This window comes from Acipenser ruthenus, chromosome 10 (genome assembly GCF_902713425.1).
Source record: "Acipenser ruthenus chromosome 10, fAciRut3.2 maternal haplotype, whole genome shotgun sequence".
Lineage (NCBI taxonomy): Eukaryota > Metazoa > Chordata > Actinopteri > Acipenseriformes > Acipenseridae > Acipenser > Acipenser ruthenus.
The window spans coordinates 8807327-8829792 of record NC_081198.1 but is presented as its reverse complement, the minus strand read 5'-3'; the positions used below and the strand labels follow the sequence as shown (position 1 = coordinate 8829792).

At 35.5% G+C, this 22466-nt stretch overlaps 1 protein-coding gene across 4 annotated transcripts in view; it reads left to right on the top strand.

Annotated features, from left to right (window-relative positions):
- The window catches only part of LOC117409440 (astrotactin-1-like), a 156562-nt gene that overhangs the window by 26906 nt on the left and 107190 nt on the right, over nt 1–22466 (top strand). For 3 of the 4 annotated variants that reach the window (XM_034015524.3, XM_034015492.3, XM_034015514.3), the window contains exons 2-7: nt 2562–2749; nt 7507–7894; nt 8992–9138; nt 14814–14933; nt 20317–20463; nt 21318–21485. In XM_034015524.3, the coding sequence (XP_033871415.1) occupies nt 2562–2749; nt 7507–7894; nt 8992–9138; nt 14814–14933; nt 20317–20463; nt 21318–21485 (1158 nt within the window). The remainder of the gene's footprint in view (nt 1–2561; nt 2750–7506; nt 7895–8991; nt 9139–14813; nt 14934–20316; nt 20464–21317; nt 21486–22466) is intronic. The other variant, XM_034015503.3, reaches the window with a different exon arrangement.

Here is a 22466-nt window from a genome sequence, read left to right as displayed (position 1 = left end):
GAAGCAAATAACAGTATTCTTCTTTTTAAAAAAAATTATCAATATGTTGACAGCTTTCCTATCAGTCTTATTTCCTTATGAACTTCAGAGGATATATAAACCTGCTATGCCAGGAGCTAATAGTAATAGTTCTGTAATTTGAACCTCATTGACTTTTTTACCAGAAGCTAAAAAAAGTAAGAAAGCCAGCACTGACTGCAGAAGGATGTGAGCAGAATAGTGCTGATCCGCTGTAATGCTGAACTGTAAAGACTGCCTGTCCTCCTCTTCTACCTGCATTGTGTTATACTCTACCACACCAAATAATTACATTTCATAAAATCTAATGCAGCAGAATCTCTTGAGTTACAAGCACCTCATGATTGCTGCAGGGCGTTCATAAGTGTACGTTAGAATTGTCTGTAACTACAAATGCATGTCCTGCATTAATAAAAGTTCTGCAGGTTTTACCAAAGGAATAATTTAATGGTAACAATGTTAGAAAACAAAACAGTCTATTTTTTTTAGTAGGAAGTGGAAAAGTAATCTTGATTAATATCAGCCCCAACTTCAGCTCTTTACATCACCTTACAGTAGCCATAATCAGTTTTTTTAGGTTTCAGGTGCCTTATTTAGTGACTTGTGTCTTTCTAAGTGAGGTCTTCGGTATTACAGTATGGAATTTAAAAAAAATGTCCTGTGTATACCCTAACTGACTGAGTTAATACACCACAGTTATTTACCAGTTATTTACCTCTTCCAGTAGTGATATTTATTTTAAAAAAGCCAGACAGATCTATTTGATCAGAGCTCTGCTGACTCTTGAAGCACAATGGAAGATGTTTATCCCCATTAACTGTTAGAAGGGCTGCTGCTTTGGTTTTCAGAAAAGACAGAGTGCTGGAGTCCAGATGGGAAATGCCCCCGTTGTGACCGGAGAAAGCAGTGCCCTGACAGAAATGTCCGTTTTGGTTAAGATATATTTCTGACATCTGCTAAGAGCACCAATTAGACAACCTACAGGCAAGGTCTGCTGAAGAGATGGGATGACAAAAAATGACATTCAGACTGTTAAAGCAGGGTTTACGTGTAGCCAAGTGACAAATGTATGTCTTCGTAAAGGCATCTAGGACTGTCAGAACACTGCACTTAATTCCTATTGTTTCAACATTACCTAAACAGTTCTAAATAATAATAATAATAATAATAATAATAATAATAATAATAATAATAATAATAATAATAATAAAACATCCATAACAAATGCAGTAATTTATGCTGTCACATATAATTTTTACAGAAATTGAATAGATGGAAAAACATACACACTTATACCAAATATGAATGTGGTTTTAATAAAACAAAAGAAACTAAAAACAAACAAGCAATATATGTCGACGCTTGAACTGTGACCAAACCAGCTTGTTCCATCTAATTTAGATTGCTTCTCATAAATCCAGCAGTTTCAGCACTGAATCAGATTTATTTCATACAGTAATCTTTGTAAACATGTGACATAGTTGAAATGCTTCTTTTAAAAATATATTATTAACACTTGAAATTAAACACTTGAATGAATTAAATCAATGCTTTCTGTATTATATACTGCTAGTTTAATATATCTCTTAATTGTGTCATTTTTTTCTGCATTAACTAACTAGTGTTCCTCAATAAAATTGATGTGATGATGGGTTAGCAGAGACTATTAATAAATTAGGTAATTCAGAGGCTATTAATGAAGAGTTTTGAGATGAATCGCTATTTATCAGAAAGCCTTCAAAAAATCTAATTTATACTTTTTCTGAGGTGGTAAAAAAATAAATAAATGTACTTCCTTGTGCTGATGATACACAATGTAACTGTAGTTCAATTTTCTGTTTCTTCTATCATGTACATGTTTGTGGTCCCCCTGATGTTATGCATTGACTGTTTCATTTGTAAAACTGTCACTTGCAACCTGACTCCTGGGAAGTTAACTAAAAGAGAAACCTACCCGTTGGAGCTGCCATTTCCCTGGCCATGCATTTGCATTGAGGTTAGAACAGGCTTCCCAACTGAATTCATCAGCAGCGGTTCAAATGCTCCCCTGGGGATTGAGTGTTCTATTAGGACCTGTTACAAACAGTAGGCCACCTTCTTTAATGCTAATAACTAGAATTGTATGTTCCCTGGGTGGATGTATTACCCATCCTCATTTGTGATGGCTTGTGAAAGTACTGGGAGAGTGATTGAGTGCGAGATGGTGTATTACACAAAAGATACCACAGGATATATGCATTCATTTTTATTTCTGAAATTACACAAATAGCGTGTTCCTTTCCCATCAGATTGCTTTGTTAAATTGTTCACTAATTTCCGTTGCAACTCTCCAGTGTTATACAGGCACAAGAACCTACCTCTTACTCACAAAACCTGAGCCCTGAAGTTTTACTCATTTATTTTGTATTTTTTATTTGAAGAAGGACGCTTAAGGTGTATACCTTGAATGTATCTAAAAAAAATGTAAGCAATTATACTTTACAGGGTTCTGCAACTTCATTGTTTGTTATGCAGAATTTTATTTAATAGTCTTTTGTCAACAGAAATTTCAGGCAGTGCTGAGGACATCCCTCTGGTGAGATGGAGACAGCAGTGGCTGGAGAATGGAACTTTGCTCTTCCACATTCACCACCAAGACAGCAGCCAAAATCTACCAGGCATGTCCCCTACAGACTACCCATCAAACGAGTCTGCTGAGGAGGAGCTGCGCATCCTGCACATCTCTGTCATGGTAACACTTTTCATTGTGGTATTTAAGTTATAATGTACAGGGCAGGCATAAAGACAGTATCAGTACAACCCACGCCTTCTTATGTGTTATTGCTTACTTACAGTATAGCTGCTCTAGTAAATTAATCCTACAGGCTTGAACAGTATGGGCATTTTTTTATCATATCATTGTTCCCCATGGCCTGTTCTGAGACTGTATCAAAATTCAGCACTCTACTAGATAGCTCACAGCATATGAATGGTAGGCAAAACGACTTAATGTCTGGCCTGTACAAATATTCTCTGTAAACAAATGAAGGATGGTAGATCAAGGTACTATATTTTTTTGTTGGGTTGCTTCATTCTGCCATAAACCTCTCAATATATATATATATATATATATATATTTATATATATATATATTTTAGATTTTGTAATTGGCCTAGAAAAGAAAATATGTAAATTTGTGTAACCATTTAATTGCAAATATCCACTATAATCTTATATCAACTATTACAGATTGCAGTATTGTAAAAAAACAAACAAAAAAAACTGTAAAATCCCCATGGCAACGTTCATTCCATTAACATCATAATTGACAGACACTGTGCAAAGGTCCTTAAACCTTTTCCTGTATTTCCCTGTTTTTAATATTTTGTTATGCATTGCCATTTTAGCATTAAACATATGTATGACGCTGTTTTCAATAATATTGTTAGTTATGCCAAGCCTGTTCACCAGACCTCACACTATTTAATTTATTATGTTTTTCCTTGAGACTAGTCTACAATATCTCATTCTACTTATAACTATATGTTATCATAAAAAGATAATACTATAATAAGAATAAAAAATAAATAAATTCTAAAGCATTATTGGCAGAAACTTGTGTCTGCTATCCTGTCAGACTGACTGAGCCTCACCTGGTCTCTTTTATTATTGATCTTATGTTTATTTGTTTCTTTAAAATCTTCTTTAAAACACAGATAGATAACTTTAATCTACCAGGGTTGGCATTAACACGTAGAAATGGCAACAGATGGCTCAAGCCCAATGTTTCAGCTTGTCTCACTGCAGGCAGTACAGAGACATGGTTGTAATTCAATGCTGGAGCAATAAAGGGAGGCTCTATGGAGGCGGCATTGAAGTCAAAACCCCTACCTTGTTAAACACGGGCGACAGGATCCTTAGCATAATAACGCAGACTGAAGACAATCTCGTTTGTTACAATGAACTCTGTAGGCCAAGCCCCACTCAAACATATATTGACATATATTGTTACATTACCAAGGCCCAGAAGTAGAGACTTGAAAGAATAAGGCCCTCTAGGAAGAGAAATCATATATATGAAAAGATATGATTCATGTTATAAATATATTTTCATTGTGTCCTGTTGTTTTATTGCCTGGTGTCTTCCATCTGTCTTACTTCAGTATCAATACACTGTTTTTGTTGTTTTGTTTCGACTCTAGAGTAGTTTTCCTACCAAGTACTGTATTTCCCGCCATCAACTTGTGTCTCTACTCATCTGTGAATCCTTGGTTTGTCAATCATATTTAATTTTTCAAATGCACAGAGGATAAATTGTTTTCAAGGTCATGACAGAAATCAAAGTAGTCTAATCAGTGGTGGCATTTCCCTCTTCAAGAAGTGGATAAATGTTCTATTTGATTTAGGGAAAAAAAACAGTAGGTTTTATTGTGTGGCTGTATCTTGTTTATGAGCCATGCCACTGTGCCTGAGAAGAATGCTTAACAGTGTTTGCTCTTAGTTTGGCAATAAAACAAGTGTATTTATTGTCTTATCATCTGCTGGCTTTGGCAGTGTGTACTCTATCGGTCAGACTACAGAGAAGTTGGCACACTTTTTGCATTATTAAGTGCCCATCCTCCCCTTAAACTCACATTCGATACAATGAATCTTCTCTGGCAGAAAGTTGTCTTTATAAAAGATAAGAAGGCTTTGATAAGTTGAGTCTTGATTTCAAGCATTGATTTGAATGTTAGCATAGTCAAAGTTAGTCTGTGCTTTCATTTAGCCTAGAATTTCTGAAAAGGGGGCCCTAGACTGCTGTTGGCTTCAATTAACAATAGTCTCCTAATGTTTAATGAATATTAAGCTTTAGGGTTCAACATTTCATTTTGCCATGCTAAAAAAAAACTGTATTACTTTAAAGCAAAATGTGCCAGAAATGCATTGCATAAAACTGTAGGCAAGAGAAGTACAGTTTATTTCCTAATAACAGTGATTTAATGGCTTTCCAGCGATTTCTCTTTCATAATACATTTTAAAAAAAAATCATATGATAAGAAGTACACAAAAGGCTTATCTTGTGAAAATTGTAACTTATTCCCAGTGGCCTGTGATAAGCCAAACGATTCCTGCAGATATTAAGAAATATATTAAATATGGATTACTGTTGTAAAGAGTAAGTTGTAATTCTGCTTCTTTTTAGAAGGCAACATTTATTTTTATTTTTTTCAAATAGCAGAACCGTGCATGCATTATCAGGAGGGTGAGGGGAAACTACCCTTACTTTTGGGGTTTGTGTTTTATTAAAGTAAAACCACACAGATATGCTGTAACACACACCTTGGGAAATGATGCACAACTGCAGTACTGTACACAAACGAACAATGTCTATAATAGTGGGATGCTCCCGGTTCATTGTTGGAGTGGAAACAGGTGTGTGTTGTCCAGTGTTGAAGGTTTCTGTGATTTGACCCTCTGTAGCATGTCTGTTGCTTGTCTAAAACGTTGCACATATCTGCAGACAGTCATGATGGACCCGTTGCTCAGTGCAGCCACTGTTTTGAGGTACAAGCCGGTAGTATGGGCACTGACCATCATGCTACTTGTGAAGTCTCTCCTTGCTTTCACATTATTTTTTGATTCTTGCATTTTCGACTATCTTAAATTCATCATTCGTAAGTATTAACAGTAAATCCTACCATGTCGAGTGTAATGTAAATTAGGCTTCTCCCAAATCCATTATTGGTAATTTCATTTAATTTCATTCCACTTGAGTTTGTTCAGACTGAATTGCTTCAAGTTTTGATTAAATTCAGTCTACATCTGAAATACAATGCATTTAAAATTAGACCTGGCACTAAACTTACACCTGCCTACTTTTGAAATAAATTAAATGTGCAAATGTGGAGAGCAAATTGCCTTCCTGAAAGATTGAGTATTTATTTTTTGGTAAGCAATTATAAATATCTTTTTATAATTTTTGTAACAGTAAATATTATTTTCCAGTTTTTATCTGACAAAACTGTTTCATAAAAGCACATTTTTATGAACATGAAATTCAACAATATTGTACTCTATCAGACATCAACTCTGCCTCTAATCTAGTTATGCACCAATGGAAATAGTTGCTTTCACATTGCACTTTTGTATGCCTAGCGATTTTCATTAAGAGCTTATTTAAAATGACCTGAGACAGCAGAGCTTTCATATTCACTTCTCTGCAAGGCCCGGACATTTATTTTGTGAAAGGCATTGTCGGGAAGAAACATTGAAAAATGTTAGAGGACAGTAATTCTTTGCAGGTGTCAACATTTGATATTGGATTATTTTATAGCACTTATATACCAGGGTCCACACTGCAAAATGCTAGGAATGAAAGCATAACTGGTCGCTATTACACTGGTGTAGGTGAGTTTGGCAACCTGGATTATACAGATTATATATCGTTGAGTTTTAGCTGCATTACAGCATGACATTTTGAACATACAGTAGTTTTAGTAAACATTTTAGTTAATTCACATTTTTCCTAATGGTTTAATTGTGGTTTGTTTAATCATAGTATGGTTGCTGTATTGTTTCTGTTATTGTAGTGTGTCTCATGGAAAGGGTGGGAACTATTTTAATGATCTAAACAGTGGCAGCTCTTAATGCTGCTGCTACAGGTATTTTTTACACTGATTTAAAAAAAAATATTAAGTGGTGATAATTACGGGGTCAATTAATCACCTCTGCAGTAAAACATCAGCAGGATTCATAAAGTTTTAGGTGTGTCAGTATTGGGATCTGTAGGCTTGTTTAGATCATTAAAATATACCCCAGTGCTTTTAAATGCATTATAGAAATGTGATATAGTTGTTGTTTATGTGATACTGGGTCTGGCCAGGTGGGTTGGGACAGATAACTGCCACCCAGACTGTCCAGCTGAGCTACTCAATGACTTGTGGTAAAGAGGCCGTTGAGAGGTCGTAGAGGACACAAGCTTTGAAGAGTGCATCATGATTCCCCCTTGCGTGGTTTCTATCTTTAATTCCTTTTCTGCAATAATCTCCGGAATTCACACATTTCCAATGGCTTTTTATCTTCTAATTGCTACAATTATTTCTGATTATTTTTGTACCACATTCTTTTGTTTTAATGACCTACTCTTCTAAAGGTTAATTTCCACTTTCACTGCAAACTGATTTTCCTGCCTCATTCTGTTGTGTTGAGAATCTTTATGCTAACTTAACTTTAATACAATGAATCTGGCATATTAAAGGACCAAAATATAGAACCCACTGCAACATAACACTCTAGGACTATTTGGAACAAATTAGTACATTATTAGTTTTGGACCTAGGTTGTTATCGCCTGCTCATTAGCATAATCACTATTGTGACGATTTTTAACATCACTTGTATATAGAATAAGTATCACACTAGATCTTGTGGTCCATGATTCCTAAGTACATTCAGTATTTGTCAGTATTACCTGACAAGTAGCCCTATTCCAGGTTGCTAAGTCTTCCACCACTGCTTTGTGTTGCAGGGAGGGATGATTGCTCTTCTCCTGTCTATCCTGTGCTTGGTTCTGATCCTGTATACTCGGCGCCGCTGGTGTAAGCGCCGTCGGGTTCCTCAGCCCCAGAAGAGTGCCAGTGCGGAGGCGGCTAATGAAATCCACTACATCCCCTCCGTGCTCATGGGTGGCCAGGCCCGCGAGAGCCTGCGCAATCCCCGTACCCAGTGCCACAACTCCACCCTCAGCATCCGCGAGACCCCCATCCTGGACGGCTACGAGTACGACATCACAGACCTGCGCCACCATCTGCAGCGCGAGTGCATGAACGGGGGCAAAGACTTCACCAGCCAGGTCACCCGCACGCTGGACTCCCTACAAGGCTGCAATGACAAGTCCAACATGGACCTCACACCCGGTAATGAGAATGGCACTTGAATGAAAGTGTTACCATTAATTAAATTACAATGTAATGGCAATGTGGTTTTGCAAATGTACGAATACATGTGTAATTGCAATGTTTTTGCAAATAACATGAATTGTATAATAACACAACTGCACTACACAAGTGAAATACAGTTATACAATACACTGTAATTGTAATTGATGCCACTTCAACTAAGAATAAAATATTACCATTTGAACAATGGGAAGTGTGATACCTTGTGTGGAATTGTAAAACAAACTCTAATTATTTAGACCTCACTGGAATCAGAAAGCTGTGGGTTCAGGTCATAATCTTTATGTCAGTTTGATTACTTATACATAATGTAATGTTTTCTATAAATTATGATACTCTTGTTTTTTTTTTATTTCTGCCGATTCCTTTGTATATATTACTTTAATATTTGTGTCCTCAAGTGTTGGTTTTACTGCACATGAAATAAGAATAAAATAAAACAAATGAGAGAAAAAAGGTGCTATGTAAACAAAACAATTAATCTATGTAAAAAGATCTGCTGTATACACACAAACAAGATTCTTATAATTTATGGTTTACTTAATTTCCCTAATGATTTCCATTTTTAACTGAATAACACACATAGAGCACACATTTTTGTGGTTGACCTACATACGTGTTTTATTTAAGTATGACAAGACACAATTAATCTGGGCTGGGTCAATCCAATTATAATATTCTGCCCAAAAATATCTTTCTTTAATTGCTGCAACTTAAATGGCTCCAACATTTTCTCAGTATAACATTGTAAATGGCACATGCGACAAATATTTGTTAGCGATGTTAAAAAAAATAAATAAAAAAAAATTGCTATTTTTTTAAAGACCTTTCACGTAGGCTCTTCAGTCATTGCAGTTCTGAATGGTTGAGTAGCTTGAAAATGTGACAGATATCCAGAGGCATAGAACTGCAGGTATTGTACAGTGTAGTGTAAAGAAAGGATCTAAAACTTGAACTTCTCAATCTGACTGGGGATTTTCAGCCACTGTACCTGAATGACACGAGTCTTTGCTGCAATTTTCTGCAGTTCCTAATTGTGCTTTCTGTTCCATCAGGGAGTGACAGTACCAAGCTGTCCCTAATGAGCAAGTACAAGGATAACATCATTGCCACCAGCCCTGCAGACACCAATCACCAGCATACAACTCTGCTCTCTCACACCTCCAGCAACCAGCGCAAGCGCCTATCAAACAAAACTAGAGGTGAATCATCTTTCTTTGATTAATTGCTGTTTTTAATGAACTTTACACTGTACAAGATGCAACATGTCATTCAGTCCCTGATAATAATAATTAAAGAAAATGTTATGACCACTTCCATTCCAGTTTTTCTCTTAATTGCCAATATATCAGTAGCCACAGCAATCAAAATCTTCTTGACCTTGCAGTGTGTGAGTGCTGGCTCACATATTACTACAACAAGTAATGCCTCGTTTCCACTGCCTGGCGCTACAGGGTATAGCTGCACACGGCTAGCCTCTGAAATCTTCCTTTGAAGTTGATCTAGGGATATCACACCAAAAATCAATTGTGCCTGAGCCCTCTGCCCACAAGCAGAAACAAATCACAGTCCATCAACTAGTCTGTGTGCCACAGAAAATGTTACAAGGAGCTGTCCAAAACAAAAGATGACGGTATAGTCAAAAAAGCCTGCCACTGATTCAGTCACATGTATTCAGTATGCAGTGTCTCATGAGATGAAATGGAAAGTGTTTTACAGCACATTGTCGTTCCCCATATTCCCCAGACCAGGTTTCTATGTGTTATTTGTTTTGTTTATTATTTTGATTAAAGCGGATGTGAAATAGTAATAAAATCAACCAGTATCTCTTTCATAGTACCTCAGAAACAACAGAACAAGAGTTAATAAGGTGTTTTGGAAGGGAAAATACGTTTTATTCCATCGACCTCTGTGGCTGACAGTCAACAAATACTACTGGAATTTTACAATTTTGTAGTTTAGAACAAGAACTGTAATTCATACTATTTAAAATGTATATTAAAAACAAAAAACTACGTTTTAAGTGACAGTAAGGATTGAAAAGTTCTCTGAAACAGCCTAATATGCCTTAGATCAGTGGTTCTCAATCCTGGTCCTGGGGACCCCCCTGTGTCTGCTGTTACTTTTTTTCCAACTCAATTTCCTTATTGAACACTCAATTAAGCTAACAATTGGCCTAATCAAAGCTGTTGAATGGTTTAAAAGAGATAGAAATTAAATTGAATAGAACTTGAAATAGCCAGTGTATTATAAGCTGAAGAATAGTGATTAACCAAATTGTTAGTTTAATTGAGTGTTCATTTAAGTAACTGAGAGCTCAGTTGGAACAAAAACCAGCAGACACAAGGGGTCCCCATGACCAGGGTTGTGAACCACTGCTTTAGAAGTTAAGAAAGACCACTGTTCTTTGTGACTAAAACTTGTGAATTGTGAAGTGAGACAACGTATTTCTTGTATACCTTTCTTTTTATGTTTTAAACCCTTTGAGCTATTTTATTTATTTTATTGACATAGCCATACTCATGTTTCATATGCTGGAAAATAAATCTGATGTATGTGTGGCATAGTAATGAGATCATTGAAAGGACATAAAATAGTGTCAATCATCGGGTTTGTTTTGTTGATTAACTGAAGAGATTCATGTTTACAGTAGTTATTTTTGTTGTTGTTGGTTTAGCAGAAATGGACACACCTTGAATGTAATATCTATATCTATATATATATATATATATATATATATATATATATATATATATATATATATATATATATATATATATTACAGTAATATTATTACCTCATTCATGATAGGAAGCAAAATGCTACAGTATAGGGACGAGACCCTTATCCCACGTAGCATTCCAGCTATAAATTACTTAAATTTGCAGGACAGGGTTTTTGTAGTCAACTTCGAAGTTGTCTAAAGATATCGCGTATTAAAACTTTAATACTACCGAATGGATTTTCAAAAACTACCAAAAAAAAAGATCTGTGACACGGACACCAAGCGTGCCAAATGGCGTCCCGATTGGTTTTGAAACGGCTAAGAAAACATACCCCTCAAAACTGGGCAATCAAACTATCGTGCTGTTATAATTTATAACCTATTTAACAACAATAAAAGATTGTGTTAATGTTTATGCTTCCTGGCTCCAATTATTAAAGACCCTAAAGCAGTTGTAGGTTACATGGGCCTTTACTGTTATTGGAATCTGCTTCTAAACAGAATAGTCTCTTCTTGGTCACAAAAGCTATTATTTTCTCATCCTGACCTTGAGAAGAAGACTATTATTTATTCTGTTGCATTGTCATTTTAAACAATAACAATTACTTAAATAAAAAATTGAGGCTTTCTTTTTCAATAATAGAATTTTGCTTAAAGAGTGGTTGCCACTATCCTAGGCCGATATGCAGACATGGACTATTTATACTTGGTATTCTGAGAGGCAGAGAGAAAAACAGGAAGATGAATGAGGGGATCATTTCAGAACAAAAAAAATACAAAAGATCCAATCTGTTTGTTCTTAATTCTGTAGCAAAATAAAAGTAGTTTCTGTCCTGAAAATGATCCATCTTATTTATCTTTATCTTCTCCTCTTCTGTCTCTGAGATTAATAAACACCCTATTGTCTCTTGCTTGCTAAATACCTTCCTGCAGACTTTTCCAGGCTATATATGTGGGGTAGGTGGGGCTAACAGAGGTTAAAGGTCGTATTGACTTGGCTGAAATGAGGTCTGTTTATCACTAGGCAATTAGTGTAACAAACAGGTATGTCTACTTCTATAGTTATTTTAAAAACTTCCATTAGGTTGCAAACTGGAGGTCATGCCGTACCTAATCTATTTAAGAGGAATATTTAGAGGGTATTTGGTAATCAGCCAAACCTAGCCATGATACACACCACTGATAATATTGAATCCTGTACTTTACCTATAAATAACATCACAATTTTGAACCTCTCTTCCACATCTGCGTCTCCAGAGAGCTAATTTTGGAGACTTGCTGCTGGAATAAGCATTTTGTGCTTACAATCTGCCTTCTGTACTTCACAGTATCTACAGTAGGGCACATGTTCCTTGTATATTAAAATGCCTCCCAAAGTAGTAGTGGAAAACAGATTCCACATGGTTACCCTTCCTGTCTGTGTTTACACTTAATCAATCTACAGCTATGGTCAAAAGTTTTGCATCACTTAGAATTTTAGGATTGAGACATCATTTAGATCATTTATTCAGCATTGTGTAATCAAAGAAACCACAAAATTATATTTCGAAATGTCACATTTTTCAATTTTTGTCAGTTTTTCTGTAAATATATTGAAGCAGTATGTAATTTAATATGTTAATGTAACATTATTCAACAATCTTCATTCAACTTTATGAAGCAAAATGTGTTATTCTATAGGGTGATGCAAAACTTTTGGCCATGGCTGTATCTGCGTGTTTCTTTTTAGCATGATATACTTGGTGTTCCGTGTTTGCGGTTTATTCCGAATTTTACCGAAAAATTACAGGATTTTTTTTTTCTTAACTGGACGTCGATTTTTACTGATTTTTGTCTATGATTTAATATTTTCCTGGTACTATTTTCTAGGAAATACACAATATTTTGATTTGTAATGCTGTTTTATTTTGACTCTGATATTGTAATAAGCAGACCTACACTGTATATCCTAGGATACAGCAGACGTTTAGACGTCAGAGGATCAAATAACGTTCAAACGTGGTTCTCTGTCACTTCACAAACACATTATCACCTGATTATGTTGGCCAATCAAAGTCTGATTTGAGGCAATTGCTGGGCGGAGTAACAACTAGCTTGATCAAAAACTAAATTTAAATACTTGCACAAATATATAATATTTTTAGTGGATGAGAAAAGGGGAGAAAATGTAAATCAGTTTATGATATTCAAAAGAAAACAAATGCTTCGAAATATACAAAAGGCAAAAATAGCAGAAGTGGGTCAGATGAGGCAGAGGATGCATAGTGCTGCATTGAGGTACATGTTTGCACTGACAATAAAAGAACATAATGAAAAATAAGCGACACATTAAACTAAAATAATAAAGTGAACTGAGAGACAAGCAATCAGTTAATGAAGCTTTTACACACGCTTTAATAAAACAGAGCGCAGAATGACTGTGTTAATGAGTTTGTCAGAGCGCTGTGCTTTGCTGGACAGACACTGTTTATTGCAGAGAGGTATGTATTGGTGACTTCGTGCGACAGTACTGTCTGTCCATCAGCTAAAACACTGCCTAATGCCGACAATCTTAATCGTAAATATTTGACAGAAAATGGTGATGCTTTATTTGGTAAACGTAGATGGAATGCATTGATGGAAATGTCCAGTATGATTTCTGACGCGTCTCCCGATGGCTTGCACCACCCAGTTCTGTAAATTTTCTTTTTTTTATGCTTTCAAGACGAATAAACCTGGCGTGTTTTGTGCTGATGTCATGTTCATACCTTTTGTAGATACTATTTCCGTCAGCACAGCGATTGCCCAAATGTTCACAAAGTACCAGCTAACTTGGGAAAATGTGGCTTTGACTTGCACAGATTCTGCTTCATCATACATGCCAGGGACATTATTAATCAGAAACCAGAACTGCTACACATCATATTCCACATGTAAAGTGTGTAGACTGAGATTTTTTCCAACCAATTTTTGTTTCAATAGAATTTAAAAAAAAAAAAAAAAATTTACCGATTTTATCCCTATTTTAATATATATAAAATAAACTGTAAAAAATCCCCGGATTTTTTTTTTTAAGATAAAAACTGAAAACGAGGAACACTAGATATACTGTACATTGAGAGTATGCCTACACATAAATTATGATAGCAAAAGTGATAAGTTCAAAATAAATAGTTTAATTAAATCATTCCCAATATTAATTACTACAGTAAAGATAGCATTTGTTACACCTTCAAGTGAGAGCAATATTCTTTTTTTATTTGCGTCATTAGCTTCAAGAATGCTGCTTTTCAGTCATTGTCCCAGTTACCCTAAAAAAAGATCCATTTAGAATTTCTAGTGACAGATTTTATGCTAAATGCTAAAAAACAGCCATCTTAATTCTTTAGCTTTAAACTGATCGATTCCTCTTTAACTGTATTATTATTTATGTAATCTGGATGTATCTGTTATCTGAGATAATGGAATCATTTGTTCTAAGCTTGTCAGAGCTAACACGGTCACTTTGAATTTCTGTATTGTAACAGAGGGCAGCACTCCCACAGTTTGTTTGGGTTATTGCACCACATCTAATTAGTCCCAAAAGAAGGCGGCTGACCCTCACGCCTGCTTGCTGCTTTATCTGTTTATATATCTTGCCCATAAAACAAGTGCTTTTATTGATTTCTCACAGTGAATAGTATAGTAGTCTGTGATAAAATTCGTTCTTGGCACATAAACAAAACATGACTCCCTGAACCTTGCATGCAACAAAACTAGAACTTGCCTTGGGTTAAATCCCTTACATGTAACATGTATGTAACAGGCACCTCTTGCATAACGTGTACCTCTTGTATAACACTCATCTGTAGTATACCATGCAACTTTTGTATACTAACCAAGAAGAAACAGCTTAGTATACTATACAGAATTCAATATACAAATATATATATATATATATATATATATATATATATATATATATACAGTAATGCACAGCCTGTAGCATATACAAATTCAGCACTCACCATAATGGTTTCAATGTGCACAAAGAGTGTAAGCCATATCTTACACATCCACATGTTAGGATTGAAAAAGGCCCTGTGCTTGATATCGCTGAGTACCACCCTTTTAAATATTATGTGTGTGCTCAGACTGAATTAATCATGTTGTTTCATTGACTGTCCTCCACAGTGGGGTCAGCATTCCTTAACCCGGAAGGGGATTCGGGGACTGAGGCGGACAGTGAACCCCAGCTGACCTTTTACACTGACCCCTCGAGAAGCAGAAGACGTAGCCGAGGTATGAGAAACGGTAATGACACTTCTCGCAGGGTTCTTTTTAAAATGGGGGTGGACATGTAGAGACACAACACAATTTAACTGTGATTGATTCTAGTATTTTGTATATTCATATTCAATACCTGAAGGATGTGCAGTAATATTTTTGGTTACTAATACCCTTTAACATTATTTATTTCAATTTCTTATTTAATTTGCACAAAACCAAGTTTTAAAAACCCTTTAAATGAGGCTTGTGTAACAGTGCATGACATGGTTTCAGTGGATACATTTTGTCCTTGCCAGTGATTTGTTTCTGGTACCCTCTCGCTGTCAGACAGCAAGAAGGTTGAGGAAACCAGGATCTCAAAACCCTGGAGACAATGCTGTCACCAACAGATGGGGAGAAAAGCAGTTGAAAGCATGGTTGCTTACGATTACAACGACTTGATCCAATTACCAAAATCCTTTTAGCACACAGATGTCACAGAAAGCCTCTGTCAACAATGTAACTAACACCTTTAATTAAAATAAGTAGAAACTGGCATGCGAAGAATGACAGCTCACAGTACTTTGAACTGTGAATCTTAAAAACATGTTCAGGTGAAATAGAGGTTAAACATGTTTAAAAATATATCATTACGGGTGATAATATATATAAATATATATAAATAAATATATATATATATATATATATATATATATATATATATATATATATATATATATATATATATATATATATATATGTATACAGTACTGTGCAAAAGTTTTAGGCAGGTGTGAAAAAATGCTGTAAAGTAAGAATGCTTTCAAAAATAGACATGTTAATAGATTATATTTATCAATTAACTAAATGCAAAGTGAGTGAACAGAAGAAAAATCTAAATCAAATCCATATTTGGTGTGACCACCCTTTGCCTTCAAAACAGCATCAATTCTTCTAGGTACACTTGCACAAAGGCAGGGATTTTGTAGGCATATAGTCAGGTGTACGATTAAACAATTATACCAAACAGGTGCTAATGATCATCAATTCAATATGTAGGTTGAAACACAATCATTAACTGAAACAGAAACAGCTGTGTAGGAGGAATAAAACTGGGTGAGGAACAGCCAAACTCAGCTAAAAAGGTGAGGTTGCTGAAGACAGTTTACTGTCAAAAGTCATCCACCATGGCAAGACTAAGCACAGCAACATGACACAAGGTAGTTCTACTGCATCAACAAGGTCTCTCCCAGGCAGAAATTTCAAGGCAGACAGGGGTTTCCAGGTGTGCTGTCCAAGCTCTTTTGAAGAAGCACAAAGAAACGGGCAACGTTGAGGACCGTAGACGCAGTGGTCGGCCAAGGAAACTTACTGCAGCAGATGAAAGACACATCATGCTTACTTCCCTTCGCAATCGGAAGATGTCCATAAAGAAGAACAAGGAGTCTTGGAAGTGATGGTATGGCCCCCACAGAGCCCTGATCTCAACATCATCGAGTCTGTCTGGGATTACATGAAGAGAGAGAAGCAACTGAGGCTGCCTAAATCTACAGAAGAACTGTGGTTAGTTCTCCAAGATGTTTGGGCCAACCTACCTGCCGAGTTCCTTCAAAAACTGTGTGCAAGTGTACCTAGAAGAATTGATGCTGTTTTGAAGGCAAAGGGTGGGCACACCAAATATTGATTTGATGTAGATTTTTCTTCTGTTCACTCACTTTGCATTTTGTTAATTGATAAATATAAACTATTAACATGTCTATTTTTGAAAGCATTCTTACTTTACAGCATTTTTTCACACCTGCCTAAAACTTTTGCACAGTACTGTGTATGTGTGTGTATATATATATATATATATATATATATATATATATATATATATATATATATATATATATATATATATAAATACATATTGCCTTGCAAAAGTATTCAGACCCCTGACCAATTCTCTCATATTACTGAATTACAAATTGTACATTGAAATTTTGTTCTGTTTGATATTTTATTTTAAAACACTGAAACTCAAAATCAATTATTGTAAGGTGACATTGGTTTTATGTTGGGAAATATTTTTAAGAAAAATAAAAAAACTGAAATATCTTGCTTGCATAAGTATTCAACCCCCACACATCAATATTTGGTAGAGCCATATTTCGCTGCAATAACAGTTTTAAGTCTTTTGGGGTAAGTATGTACAAGCTTTGCACACAGTGTTGGAGTGATTTTGGCCCATTCTTCTTGGCAGATTTGCTCCTGGTTGTTCAGGTTGGTTGGACGACGATTGTGGACCGCAATTTTCAAATAGTGCCACAGATTCTCAATGGGATTGAGATCAGGACTTTGACTGGGCCACTGTAGGACATTCACCTTTTTATTCTTGAGCCACTCCAATGTTGCTTTGGCCTTGTGCTTGGGATCATTGTCCTGCTGAAAGGTGAATTTCCTCCCAAGCTTCAGTTTTTTAGCAGACTGAAGCAGGTTCTCTTGCATTTTTTCCTGTATTTTGCACCATCCATTCTTCCTTCAATTTTAACAAGATGCCCAGTCCCTGCTGATGAGAAGGATCCCCACAGCATGATGCTGCCACCACCATACTTCACTGTAGGGATGGTGTGTCTTGAGGCATGGGCAGTATTAGGTTTGCGCCACACATAGCACTTTGAGTTTTGGCCAAAAAGCTCTATCTTGGTCTCATCTGACCACAAAACCTTTTCCCACATCGCAGCTGGGTCACTCATGTTTTCTGTCAAACTCCAGAGGTGCTTTCAGATGGTACTTTTTGAGTAACGGCTTCTATCTTGCCACCCACCCATACAGGCCAATGTTATGCAGAGCTCTTGATATGGTTGACTGGTGCACCATTACTCCACTCCCAGCCACTGAACTCTGTAGCTCCTTCAAAGTGATTGTTGGCCTCTCTGTGGCTTCTCTCACAAGTCTCCTTCTTGTTTGAGCGCTGAGTTTTGAGGGACGGCCTTTTCTTGGCAGTGCCTGGGTGGTGTGATACAGCTTCCACTTCCTGATTATTGATCCGGCTGTGCTCACTGGGATATCCAAACACTTGGATATTATTTTGTACCCTTTCCCTAATCTATGCATTTGTATTACTTTATCTCTAACTTCTGCAGCATGCTCTTTGGTCTTCATTTTCCTTCAGATTCACAGCCTGACCAATGATCCTTCAACAGTGGGTTTTTTATCCAGAAAATGTGACAGCAACTTTAATGGTTCATAGGTGGAGGCCAATGGTAAGGTAATTGTGTCCTCGTTAGGGCAATTTCTTTCATCGGTGTAAACTGGGAGCTTCCCACAGCACAGGGGTTAAATACTTATGCAAGCAAGATATTTAAGTTTTTTATTTTTCTTAAAAATATTTCCCAACATAAAACCAGTGTCACCTTACAATAATTGATTTTGAGTTTCAGTGTTTTAAAATAAAATATCAAACAGAACGAAATTTCAATGTACCATTTGTAATTCAGTAATATGAGAGAATTGGTCAGGGGTCTGAATACTTTTGCAAGGCACTGTATATATGTGATTTTATTCACAAATATCTAATTATTGCAAATGTGTTTTAATAATCTATCTGATGCTGGGATAATTGATGGTAAAAGTGTTAATAGTATCTTGTGATTTTATTTCTTCAATTGACAAAGAGAATGCAAGATACTAGTCTTTAAAGCAAAACAATCAAAACATGCTTTACTAACTGTAGATACATGCAAGACCCAGTAAACAAAATACACCATAATCTATAACACAAATGACATTGACATAGACTTCTTGTGAAAATTTTTGTCTAATATTATTAGTAAGTTTATTTTTTAGTATAACTACTATATATATATATATATAAATATATATATAATATATATATATATATATATATATATATATATATATATATATATATATATATATATACAGTATATATATATATATATATATATATATATATATATATATATATATATATATATATATATAGTCGCCACCGCTTAGAACGGGCGCGTTTGTGTTAACGTGATTCACCCGCAGTAAGCGATGGACAGTATAAACTCCCACACAATAACTTGACATTCAGAATGTCCCCCAATCACCAGTACAGTAATCAAAACAAACAACCGTGTATGCGGTTTAAAATATTTATTAAGACACTCATTACACTAATAAAAAAGATGTGTTAAAAACTATGAATGTAATAAAAAGTAAGTATAAAAAAGTAAGTGCAGAAATGCAGGGAGGGTTAAAATCCTCCCTGCAAAACACATGTTGAAATGTGTGTTTATTAATGTGTTAATTGTTCTGGCAGTTGGCCACAATTGTAAATTAGGACCAGCTGCCTGTATTTTGTTAATTTTTTGGGGAATAAAAATCCCACAGATCATTCATTCAGGGCTGATGAAGGAAGAGCCCGGCCGTGAACCGTTATGAGAAAAGGTACTTTGCAAACGTAGTACTGCAAAGTTTATTTTGTGTATTTGTGTTTTGTTTTCCAGGGAAGCAGCTTAGCTGTCCTGTTTGTAGTGAGGTTCCTGTATGTCTTGTTAGTGCTCAAGTAGGGCTAGGTTTTGTTTTGTTTATTTTCATTTGTTGTGTGAAAATAAAACGTGTGCAAGGACATTAAAAAACAAACACCTGTGGTCTTGGTTTGTAAAACAGTGCTGAGAAAGAACCTGGAATAGAGCAATCTTCCACACTACATTACTGCAAATTGTTTCCAGAGAAGAACTCTGTGATACGCATCTGGACGATCTTTTTTTGCAAGTATGGACGGCAAACCTTCAGTGTTTTCCAAAAAAACCCAATTCAGCTCTATATCCAGATTGCGCAATTAATCAAATGAATATCAATCAAATGAATATCAATAATTTCATATATATATATATGAAATTATTGATATTCATTTGGTAGAATGCTTGATCTTTCAGGATAGTTTAAAATGGGGCCCAAACAGGTTTTATTCACTGTTTTAGAAGAAATCATCTAGTTTTACAAATTATGCAGAAACTTTTAAAATTTGGGCACATGGAGCTCTGATAACTTGTTCTACTGCATTGCAGTTCAATCAACCATCTGGATATCTCCAGGGGATTTCCTCATAGTCACATCAAATGGAGAAGAATTTTCAGCTCAATATCGTACCAGGTGGCACAGAAGAAAAAAAATATTTAACTTTTTATGTAGAGATTTCACTTTCCAAGCAAATAGTGCAGCATTGCAAGATAAATCTTTATCTTTCTGCTGCACTGAGAAGCCCCCACACATCGACCATCAGGGGATACTAGGACACAGCTGCCATTCCTTCAGGCCAGGTTTTCATTTAAAAGCTTTTTTATTGTCTGAAAACTTTTTTTTCGCGACTTTATAACCTGTGAGGTCAACCAGAATTGTAACGTCAGAGTTTCTTCTTTCTGTCTCACAGGTTCTCCACGAAGTCCAATCAATAAAACGACTCTGACTCTGATCAGTGTTGTCAGCTGTGTAATTGGTTTAGTCTACTCATCTCACCTAACCTGCCCCCTTAATGTCCGCATCATTCTCCACGTGCCTGAGCACCTCATTGCAGATGGTAAGTTTCATCATTATTATTCAATTGCAGTCCTTGTTGGGTAATACAGTGCTATTTAGACTAAAGTTCTGAACATGAAATGATAAGAGTGGCTTCTTGAATTTTGTTTGTTTCTATTTAAGCAATTATTTTAGTTTTTGAACTGTAGGTGATACAGTATGCTAGTGTTTTGTAAGAGAACATGTGTCAACTGCAATTAAAGTGTTAGTTCATTCATAAACTGAAAAACTTGTAGGACTATAATGCTATATTTTACAAATTTGAGCTACGCATGTTATACAAGCTAATTGTACAACTCATTTCTAAGCACTGGTTAATTTATTACGGATATAGCATGTTTCAATTTTTAAAAGAAAATATAAATCAAAATTCAGTGATCAATCGTGCAGTCCAGACAATACTCTGTTTTACTAATTCCACTAACACGGTTGTTTATGAAACACTAACAGACATAAATGTTTTAACAACCCTTCCTCAAAATGAGTGCAGGAAGACATTATCTCCAAAGCACAAAGTACACTCTTGAGGTGAATCAACTTGTTTTCTGTATATCCTACTCAAAAATCAATACCTGTGTTTTAAAGAAGAACCCTTTCTGATTAAAATGCAGCAGTTTCACCAAGGAAAACACTGGTGCTCTGTGATGTAATGTTATTCAATTGGCTCATTGAAGAAGGTCAAATTTTTCAGCTGGCTAGCTGTTTGTGGCATGATGTTGTTTTCACACACGGTAGCTAGTGATTGATTTCTGGAAAACAGAATTTTTATAATTTAATAAATAACAGTACAGAAAAAACAAATACTTGAACATTTACATTGGATTTATTTGGCGTTGGTGTTTCTTGTGTCCACAGGAAGCAGGTTTATTTTACAGCAGGGGAGCCAGCTGGACGGCAGGGACTGGTTGAATCCAGCCCAGGTGCTGCTCTTCTACCAGCAGAATGCCAGCGGGCCCTGGATGGCTGAGCTGTGCGGACGTCGCCTGCTTGACCCCTGTGAGCACCAGTGTGACACTGAGACAGGTATGCCCTCCAGCTATGGGCAAAGGTTTTGCATCACCTAGAATTTTAGTATTGAGACATCTCTTTCTTTTTAATTATATGAACATAATTTAGATATTTTATTTAATATCATTGTAGAAACTACAGAATGATGTTGCAAAGGTCTACCAGAAGACATAACAGTAGAACAGTATTTCATGTTATATATGAAATGTCACATTTTAAAATTGTCAGTTTTTTTGTTAAGTATATGGAAAACTACAAAGCGGTATGTAATTCAATATGTTAACGTAACATTATTCAGCAGGTTTCATTTGACTTTATGAAGCAAAATGAGTTAATTCTATAGGCTGATGCAAAACTTTTGGCCCTAGCTGTACATTTAGTTAAGGGATCCATATATTTACTGTTAACTATTTAGTGTTTACTGTATACTTTGTATGTAAGGATTGACAGAAACAGATGAATAATGAAAAAAAATAAAAACATGTTGTTGGTGTGGAAGTCTACCTTCCATGTAAAAATATAAAAAAAAATTCAAATCCTGTTCAGAAGGCTGAGCTGTATGGGTATTTATTATAGTTAGTATGTATGGTAATGTACCCAAAAAAGTCAATTTAAAGTATTTTTTGTGTTTATTTTAAGAGAAATGTAATCACCTAAAAATACTTAAACATGCTGCAAAAGGGCTGTGTGTTCATTTTTGTTACGTGCAAGTAATTGTCATCTCCGACATATTGTGGACTTCACAAACAGTCTTTTGCAAGTTGTATGTAAAATGCCAACAGTAATTATGATAAAGACAGATTTTTCAAAGTGTAATAGCTACAACCCGAATCTTATAAAAAAAAAAGTGTTAAACCTCACTCCACTCAAACCAGTTTTAATTGAAACATTATAAAAGTGTTACAAGTAACCAGATGAAATGGCAGGACATTGTTGCAGAAGTTATTAATATAATAAAAGTGACTTTTTTCACCATTTAAAATGTAATTACTCAAG